The 10,052-nt window shown below is 44.1% G+C and overlaps 1 protein-coding gene across 1 annotated transcript; it reads left to right on the forward strand.

The window, feature by feature from the left end:
* The first annotated feature begins 7,700 nt into the window (after positions 1-7,700).
* Positions 7,701-9,850, forward strand: LOC147454923 (uncharacterized). The gene is made up of 5 exons (XM_086517453.1): positions 7,701-7,840; positions 7,917-8,220; positions 8,380-8,438; positions 8,532-8,604; positions 9,639-9,850. Exons 2-5 carry the CDS (start codon positions 7,935-7,937, stop codon positions 9,701-9,703), a joined length of 483 nt encoding a protein of 160 aa, XP_086373579.1. The 5' UTR covers positions 7,701-7,840; positions 7,917-7,934; the 3' UTR covers positions 9,704-9,850.
* The last annotated feature ends 202 nt before the right edge of the window (positions 9,851-10,052 follow it).

The raw sequence follows: 10,052 nt of genomic DNA on the forward strand, positions 1-10,052 counted from the left end.
TTGGATAGATCTTTAAGATCTCTTGGGATAGTTTCCTACGATGTTAAAATTCTCTTCTTTTTCTTCTTCTCGACTCCTCTCCTGCTCTCCCTCGCCTCTCTCTCTCGCTTCCCCTTTGCTCTCTGTCTAAGCTTGCGCTCAGCACGTTGCCTCTCCTTTCTTCTCTCGTCTCTCTCTCTCTCTCATGCTCCAGGTCTAGTTCTCTCCTCTTCTCTTCTCTCTCCAAGTTCTCCTCTCTCTCTCTCTCTCTAATGTCTTCTAGAAGTCACTTAAAAGATCTTTTTCTCTCTTTTCTCTCTAAGTCTTCTAAGGTCTCTTTTTTGGCTTGCCACTAGGCCGGAGGTTATAGAGATGCTTTCTCTTTTTGCTGACTAAAATAGAAAAAAAAATGAGTTATATTTTCAAGCATTTTTTGATAGGCCAAAAATGTTGATTGGTTGAAATAAGATAGTGGACACTCATTTAGATGACTATTTTGTAGAATTAACGATGGACTTTAAAAATGTTTTGAGTTTTGAAATAGGAAGTGAATGCTTATTGACCAAAGAAAAGAATTTGGGCTTAAAGCATGAAACGTTGAAGTTTGAACTAAACTTTTATCTCAAGTAAACTATTGCTAAATTGATAATATTGATCTTGTGTAGAGAGTTCACATGAAAAAATACATAGTTTATTTTTAAGCTTACAAACTCTTTAAGTTTTTTTCAAAGGCTTAGAAATTGTTGATCTAGTGTTTTCTTTTTTTTAATGAATTCTAAACAAAAGATAGGTTTCATAATTTAATTGCTTTTCAAACCTCTTTTTTTTTTTAATTCTTTTGTATTGCCTTAGTTTTAAGTACGGGCTTTACTCCATGCCTCTCTCTACATTTATGCTAAAGAAGGGAGGGGACAGGTGTGTCGGGAGAGGATAGAATCTCTCTCTCTCTTCATACATTTCTCTCCCAATTGCAACTCTCATTTCTACAATCTTGGGCATCGAGAATCAATTATTAGCCCCAAACGTACCACATTATACGTTGTTTTACACTTGGCCTTCCAGGATGATAGTAAAATCTCTCTCTCTCTCTCTCTCTCTCTCTCTCTCTCTCCTTCCTTGTGTACTATACACGAGGTAACTTATGGGTGGGACACGAGCAAGAGGGTGATAGGGGATGCATGGGGCCACATGAGGTCAATAAGGCACTTGGTGTGCAATTGACAATAGGCATTGCAGGGGATGCATATCAAACATACATTGGGATATGGTCAAAGAGAATATTACAAAAGAAAGTAGTGGACTTGCTCAAAATGGCTATCTGCAAATGCGTTTGACATGGAGGACAAGTCGTCCAGTAGATTGGGAATGTTGGTTGAGAGAGAACATAGAAGTGGATCTCTTTCTTTGCTTCACTTTGCATATTAAGTTCTAAGGGGAAGGCCTTGTGATTTTATCACTTGTCTTTTATCGCGTTAATCTCTTTTTCCTCTCTAAGTATTCTATCGGGTTTTCTTCTCTCTCTCTCTCTCTCTCTCTCTCTCTCTCTCTCTCTCTCTCTCTCTCTCTCTCTCTCCGTGCCCCCTCCTGCCCAACCCCCCTCGCACTCTTAACAAAATAACAAATAATTTCAGCCAGTTGTTTAGTTTCAGATTTGCATTAAATTCAGATTAGGAGAGAATGTAGTTGGGTGTGACAAGCATGTATGTCTGATGTGGGAACACGATACGAATATATCATAATGTGGAAACACGTATGTGCATAGTGTGGTCCTCCCTCCCCTCCCCCACTCTTTTCTCCTCTCTATCCCCCACGGTGCTTCTCAAACATGAAGAAGCTTGCTAAGAAAGACGACCCCTTGGAGCAAGCCATTCAAAAATGCAAAGAAGAAATGGGCGAGGTCATCAACAAAATTAATCGCAATCTCCTAGGCATAATAAAGGCGTTTGAAGAGCGCGGGTCGACCTAGGAAAGCAAGATAAACGCACTTGAGAGTCGTGTGACTGCCCAAGAGGCAGAGATTGCATTACTAAAGAAGGCACTGGCAGAGGTGCAATAACAAAACACGCTTGAAGTGGTAGGGCTTCAACCCTCAGTAATTGAAGAACTCCACACGATCAAAGAGCAAGTGGATGCCATAAAAGAGGGGGAGGAACAATACAAAGAAATGACAACTTCTTGGGCAGATGTTATCACAAAGACCCAACAGAAAGTGGACGAGGCCGAGAAATCGATCAAGGTTTCCAAGAAAGGGAAAGGCAAAGAAACAATGTCCACGAGTTCTCATGGGATGGTGACATTATCATCATGGGGGACTTCAATGCTAGGATTACCTAGCACCGGATAGTATTTATGATACGTCAGAGGAGATACTGACGGAGCTGGATACTGCGGAGATAGGCCTATCTGGACTATCACATGATGTGGAGCATACTGAGTATGGACGATACTTGATAGACATGGGAACTGCACATGGCCTGACCATCTTGAATAGCCTACAGAGATTTCCCATTGCGGGAGGTTTTACATGCTTTCCACACAGACATGGAGCCAGCACAATGGATTATGTCATGGCATAGCTGAGCTTTATGTCTAGTATCCAGGACCTCACAGTTAGACCTAGACTTGTTGGGGTGCCAGTAGAGCATGCCCTTGTATCAATGACCATTTGTTTCTAGTTTAGTGTAGCACAGATGCCACGGGCAGCAACCCCTACTCACTGCACCTTTACGCGGGAGACGGACTCTATCTATATAGACGGGATCTACAGATGCTTGTGCATTGAGGAGCCCTAGCTACCCCTAGAGCAGCTTACTCCTGTACTGACACAGACTCTACATGATGCAGCAGTGGAGGTGTACCCACACAACCAGCTTGAGTAGAGTCAACGCTCTGGGAGCATGCCCAAAACAATTGGTATGATGAGGAGTGTCGCGAGATGAGAGTCAGACTTTAGAGGGAGGTGCTTTTGGGGGACTTCACTCACACGCAGTCTCAGATTGCCTTCCGACGCCTAGTGTGACGAAAGAAGAGGGTTTTTTTGGCCCGGCTAGAGCAGGATCTATATCAACTATTCTTGAGTCAAGACTCACGTGAGGCATGGCGACTATTTCACGAGCATTCCCTACCTCCTGCCATTACTTCTACAGAGGCTTGGGACCAGTATGAATCTCTACTCTTGACCACATTTTGACACTAAGAGCCATTATTGAGGAGGGCAGATCACATGGGAGACGGATCTATTGTAGTTTTGTGGATTTTTGCAAAGATTTTGACATAGTGCCCATAGCTAGATTGATGCACAGACTATAGGAGATGGGAGTACGCGCATAGATGGTTTGGGGAATCATGCCATTATACAGATTAGTAGTGGGCCATGTACGCACTCCAGAAGGGCTATCTACATTGGTTCACTCCACTATCGGGGTGAGGTAGGGCTGCGCGCTCTCCCCTACTCTATTTGGTACGTATGTGGATGGGGTTTCTGACTATATTGAGAGACATGGTGATAGAGGGGCATAGCTCGAAGGGACATGGATTCCACTATTGCTATATGCTGATGATATTGTGCTGACCTCCGACTCTCTTGAGGGGATGCAACGTCACTTGGACGCATTGCATAGGTTTGCCCATGACAATGGTTTTTGTCTGTCAACCTTGGTAAAACCAAGGTTATGGTGTTTTAACACCACCCCACAGTGAATCAAGAAGACAACACCCACATTCACCTATGGCCATGAGACATTGGAGTATACAGATGCTTACACCTACCTGGGGGTGGTGTTTAGTGGACCAGCATTCTCATTGAGGACATGGATTCCACTATTGCTATATGCTGATGATATTGTGTTGATATTCAACTCTTCAGAGGGGATGCAACCTCACTTGGACGCATCTCATAGGTTTACCCACGGCAGTGGTTTGCCTGTCAACCTTGGTAAAACCAAGGTTATGGTGTTTAACACCACCCCACAGTGGATCAGGAAGGCAACACCCACATTCACCTATCGCCATGAGACAGTGGCGTATACAGATGCTTACACCTACCTGGGGGTGGTGTTTATGGACCATCATTCTCATTGCGGAGAGAAACAAAGACAAGACTGACTAGAGCCTATGCAAAATTGGGGGGACTGGAGAGGATGTGTTCATAGATCTAGTTTCAAGAGCCTCGGACAAAGCTCTGGCTTTTTGACACCGTAGTGGGGGTCCTCTTTGGACCATCGTGGGAGGTCGGGTCGCGCTGATGGATGGAGAGACATGGAGAAGCCTTTGTTCTCTATGATCTCGTGACTCATCATAGCCAAGGCTTCAATACCACATGACATTATTTGAACAGAGCTAGCTGCCCCTCCACTAGTGGTTGAGGCGCTCACCAGATCAGTCTCCTTTATACACCGCTTATGGGACCTCCTAAGAGATAGATATGCCTGCCTAGCACTTGAGTCCTCTCAACAGTTAGCTATGCAGGGAGATACAAAATGTTGGTATGGGGAGATGACATCATGGTTTCAGGGACATGGGTTCAGCATGGATAGATTGCCCCCTTTCCAATATTCATTGGATGCACCCTCTCTGACTCTTACACAGTCTGAGATCACCCGGCTCATCTGCCAGGTCCTGACTTAGCTTGACACAAGGAGGACCTGGATACAACCGGCACAGGAACTGGGCACGAAGATGGCTTTCTATAGAGAGCATCTTCTCCAACTTAGTGAGGTTGGTTTTGTGACGAGGCCCAGATACATGGACACCCACTTATCTCTTGGGATACGATGCGCTATTGGCTAGATACGCACTTCTTCACACCAGCTTCGGATCAAGACTGGTAGGTACATCGGAGTACCAGCAGAGGCCAGGACATGTCCCCTATGTCACATGGAGCCAGAGACAATTGCACTATACATGCCACTGCCCATTTTACTATGAGATACGAGACCACTTTCATTGCTTGTTCATGTAGGGCTTTGGACCACTTTCTAGAGTCATGGGATATGAGGATCAAAGATGTCTGGGATTGGTTTTGCTCGGAGCTGCGCAGACACAGAGAGAGCTTGATGAGAGGAGAGGCTAGCTAGTCTCAGAGATAGATCACAGACTTCTTTAGAGCAGACACTAGGCGGCAGGAGGAGCAGCAGCCACAGGAAATCTCACATTGTCTGTATACCAGAGGCACACTGATCGATCGAGCGACCAAGCTGGGGAGATCTAGACGCCCGCGACGGCGGACGACTACATAATATCATCGGAGACTGCAACAGAGGATCCGGGTCACTTTGGCTTGACCTGCACACCGCTCGGTCAGACTACTTACCATGGAGGAGATTGATGAGATTCGTCAACGATCGATGATGGATCTCTTGTGATTTAGCTCTTTTGAGGACTTTTCACCCTACTCATCTTGTACCACACACATACCCACATTGTGTCACATTAGCCCTCATTCACTACTCCCACCCCTCCCCTGCTCGTATCATACGCAGTTCCCTTTTTAATACCTTTTCTTTTGTTTTTATTTTTGGTACTCAAATATTTTATCAGATTCACCCATTGTAACTTTTTGGTCTCATAGGTCATTTTGGCCTTTTGAAGACATTAATATAACATTTCATTTCATTTCTCTCTCTCTCTCTCTCTCTCTCTCTCTCTCTCTCTCTCTATATATATATATATATATATATATATATACACACACACACTAGTACGGCCGGCCACCTTCGGTGGCCTCTCTCTCTCCCCCTCTCTCCCTCTTTATCGCGTGCAAAGGGGCTTGTTTTTGTTTTGGACTTTAGCCTTCAGGTCGCAGATTGCAACAGGTGTAAAGGGCTCCCCCTTCCGCCATATTATGTTAGTAGATATCTCACCCAAGTGTGGTAGATTGGTTATGCCATTTCCCACTTGAATAACAGGCCTTGAGTTCAACTCTCGTTGGATAGATCTTTAAGGTCTCTTGGTATAGTACGACGCCGAAATTCTTTTCTTCTCCTCCTCCTCTCTCTCTCTCTCTCTCTCTCTCTCTCTCTCTCTCTATAGTTTCTGGAGGCTTGTGTGTGCATATTTTATGAGCACCCTGTTATAGTCATCAAAATGTCAAGGAAAATGGAAGATAAGCTGCATATAGGTCAGTCTTTTTTGAAGGATCCTTGCTATTTGTGGTGTAACCTTGATGCTTTATGTACAAAATATTGCTTAAACGAAGGGCTCACTTTGCTAGAAATTGAAAGGAAACTGGCAAGTTCTCTTTATGATGGCTAGCATTGATTTTGATAGGAGTTACAGGGTGGAGGTTAGACATGGTTAAAATCCTAATGAAGATGATGGAAGGAAGGAGACCTTGAGTGGACATGATAAGCCCTCTGGCTATGCAGTTGCTCGAAACAGCAAGTCTCAAAAGACTGGAAATAGAAGTAGCCAGATTAAAATCAATGCAAGTGGTGAAGAAGAAACTTAAGCAGAGAAATTTTAGGTTTGATTTGTTAGCGCACGTTTGAGATTTGTAGAGGTTTCTTCAACTTTTTTTTTTTTTTTTGTTGGCAATCTGATGATTGGCATCAGCTAGTTTTATGGGATTGTGCCCACACCCATACCCATACCGGCACGTCGCAGGGGCTGAACCATAGCGGGTGGGCCCTTAAAGCCCCTTGCCTTTACGGCTAGGCCAACTCCCCTTGACAGATCTGGGGAGGTTTCTTAACACAACTTGTAATATTTTCTAGATATGCCTCTGTGTTCTTAATGAAAGTTGCTCATGTGAAGCAAATTTTAGGCTTGAAGTTGGTAAGGCTTATGTCTTATCAGAAAAAACCTGAGGCAGTCCAAGCCTCCTTGTCATGTGGATTGGTGGGGGTATCCATGAGCTTTAAGCCAAATAGCCCAATTAGAGCTTGTATAAAACGGAGACGTGCACTACTGTCATCGCAAAGCTTTTGGAGTTGGTTGTGAGAAGTTTTGTTGTACATTTCCATTACCAATTGCGTTTGACAACAAATGCTTAGATTCGGCCAGCAAAGAAGCATTTGTTGTCATGACACTTGCAGTCACAAAGTGAAAACATACTCATAGTCTCATTGTGACAGAAACCTCCATGGAAGGAGAAAGTATTCTTAAACCACCTCCTCTCTAATTTGTGTGTCAAAGGGCGTGGTTCAACCACATAAAACGAGCAAGAATTACCGTCACAAATACCATATGAAAGCTATAGTGTTAAGGAAAATTATATGCTGAGACTAGTGCTTTATCTGGAAGGTTTGTAAAGATTGGTTAAAGATCTTTGAAAGATTTAGAAATTTTCCCATGTAGGAAAACGGACTCTTTCTCAATGTTTTTCATACAATGCATAACATCATGAGCTCCTGCTCGAGAGGCACCGGATACCTAGCTAGGTACGATTGGGGGCGGAGCCGGTCCACCGGGCCGGCGGTCCCCTATCCCCAATCGTACCTAGCTAGGTATGCGGCGTCTCCCTCACAGAAGCTCATGATGTTGAGGTAAGTGACAATATGGGAAATATTGTGAGAATTTGTCCAAAACTTCTTGTGCGCTTGGAATCTCTCTTTCTCTCTCTTCTTGAGTACTTTTTAAAGTTCTCTCAATAACATCTTAATTGCGGATCAAGCTTCAAGGGGGAAAAGATGTAAAGGCTTGTATGAAGTATCAAGGAAGTAAGAATGGTGCTCTTTGGGTTACGCCTTTGAGTAAGATAGAGGGAAACATTTTGCATTTTGCTCATGTTAATGAGGCCCTACATAAACATAAGGAGGAGGAGGAGGAAGAAGACGAAGCTAATGGAGATCTACAAATCTTAGTAGGGGAGCAGTACACACAGAGGGGGGAACGTTTTGCTTTGCAAAGTCTGAATTACACGGTAAGATTAAGCCATTCCTTTCCACTTCAGGGTGATGTTTTATTCTTAATGATGCCTCCACTCTGACTGAATGCAGTCTCTGTAAGTTAATTTGATGGCAACCTTACTGGAGGGAAGGGGGGGTGCGGCAAATATGGTGGGGGGCAGTAGTGGCAAAGGAGGGGTGCCCTACTTTGCCACACCCTGGATAGAGCTAGGAAAGCTGGAGGAGAGGGAGAAGTGGCAAACTCTCGCAGTGGAACTGGTCGAGCACTCCATTGCCTCCGAGCTCCAAGAGCTGAAGCATAGCCTCTCCGATCCGCTGGCGCGCCTGCCCGAGCTCAAGCAAAACCTTGCCTCCAAAGTGGACCAAGCCCAAGCCAAGATCTCCTCTCTAGTTGGTAAAAAACTTCTCCATATCTTTAAATTTGGGCATTGTCCAAGCGGAATGCCTTCTGATTATGTAAACAGGAAAATGAAGGAATCAACTGATCATGATTGTGTGTGTGTGTGTGTGGTGCTTGCTTGTGCATGTGGCGTACTTCCCGTTTCTCGTCCAGCGGACTATCGGAGGCTGTTGGTGGTGGATGGCTCGAGTACTGTATCCATGGAGAAGAAGGCAAGAGAGACTTGAAATTTTGGGTTGTGAAATTGCCATGATGCCCAAAAGAGTGACTCACACAGAAACCCTATTTGTTGGATTATAATGCAGGCGATAATGCATGCCCTTCAACACCAAGCCCGCTACGAATTCGAGCTAGAGAGCGTCCCTGATACCGCTGAAGGTATTTGCCTTATGCCCATGCACGCGTGTGTGTGTGTGTGTGTGTGTGTGTGTGTGTGTGTGAGAGAGAGAGAGAGAGAGAGAGAGAGAGAGAGAGGGATTAAAGAGGTTGAAGAAACACACCAACACAAGAAGATTTACAAATTTTCTCATGTAGGAAAACGAAGTCTTTTCCAGTGTTTTTCATACAATGAAGATGATGTTCGAGAGGCACCGCATACCTAGCTAGGTACGATTGGGGGCAGGGGACCACTGGCCCCTCCACCGGGCCGGCGGTCCCCTGCCCCCAATCGTGTGGGGGGGCCGGTGGTCCCCTGCCCCCAATCGTACCTAACTAGGTATGCAGTGCCTCCCTCACAGAATCTTATGATGTTGAGGTAAGTCACAATGTGGGAATTTGTGAGAATTTGTCCAAAACTTCTTGTGCAAGTTGCACCACTTGGGACTACATAAGGAGTTTGAGAAATAGATCTACAAGTGATAAGGCAAGGGCTCCTTATTTCATTGGATAAACATAAACATGCCATGCTTCAATCAAGAGGGGAGTTGGCCTAGGGTTAAAGGCAAGCGGCCTTAAGCACACATGCTTTGGTTCAACCCCTAAGAATTCCATGCTTTACACTCGAGTGTGGCAAATGAAACCTCACCTCCCCTAGGAGGTGCACCCCACACGATAGATAAGAAAAGATCAATTTGACATTTACTTGTCACTTTGTGCCAAATAAGGGTAACTCAACACAATTACCCCTTCCTCGTGTGTATGGGGTTCCCTTGGGCTCCCCTTATTCCGACTCGAATCTCACAAATTGGATTGTAGCACGCTAAAACTTGTAGCGCTCTCTCTCTCTCTCTCTCTCTCTCTCTCTCTCTCTCTCTCTCTCTATTGTTCCTACGATGTTAAAAGTTTTGCTTCTCTTCTCTCTTTTACACATAAAATACAAACTTTTAAATGCAGTTTGATGGTATTTCAATTGCTAGAATGGGTGTGTCCAAGATTGAACTCTAAATCTTTCTTTGTGGTTTGATGCATTATAGATGTCACCGCAACAATTACGGAAGAGTTTGCGATTGAAGAAAGTGCGGCACATGCAAGTCCTTGATGGCTTGTGTAGTAAATTTTGAAAATAAGACAATTGCTAGATTTGGTTTCAATGGCATCCCCAACATAAAATAGTAGCATAGATTTCTCTCTCAACATGTGTACCTAAAAGTACTTGTATTGAAATAATGATTATGTATTCTAGTAATTACCTTCTCTTGCTAGACTAAACAATTTCAAGATCGGTGAGTAGAGTATTAGTGTAAAATAACCCTAAATTCTTCCAAAACTTTTGAGTCATAAGAACATAATTCCTTGTTGGGTTCTCATTGCATTCAAGAACATAGATAATTGAGATTGATGGCTCTTAATATCAAAAAAATTGATTGCTCTTTCAATGGAAAATGCGC

Source organism: Adiantum capillus-veneris, chromosome 7 (genome assembly GCF_014529385.1).
Source record: "Adiantum capillus-veneris isolate H3 chromosome 7, ASM1452938v2, whole genome shotgun sequence".
Taxonomy (NCBI): domain Eukaryota; kingdom Viridiplantae; phylum Streptophyta; class Polypodiopsida; order Polypodiales; family Pteridaceae; genus Adiantum; species Adiantum capillus-veneris.

What these genes read in the sequence shown, in the direction of transcription:
- LOC147454923 (XM_086517453.1), top strand. Translation starts at nt 7,935, where the DNA reads ATGGCAACCTTACTGGAGGGAAGGGGGGGTGCGGCAAATATGGTGGGG. An exon ending in CAAGATCTCCTCTCTAGTTG is followed by an intron (nt 8,221 to 8,379) that starts GTAAAAAACTTC and finishes TTTCTCGTCCAG; the next exon opens with CGGACTATCGGAGGCTGTTG. An exon ending in CTGTATCCATGGAGAAGAAG is followed by an intron (nt 8,439 to 8,531) that starts GCAAGAGAGACT and finishes ATTATAATGCAG; the next exon opens with GCGATAATGCATGCCCTTCA.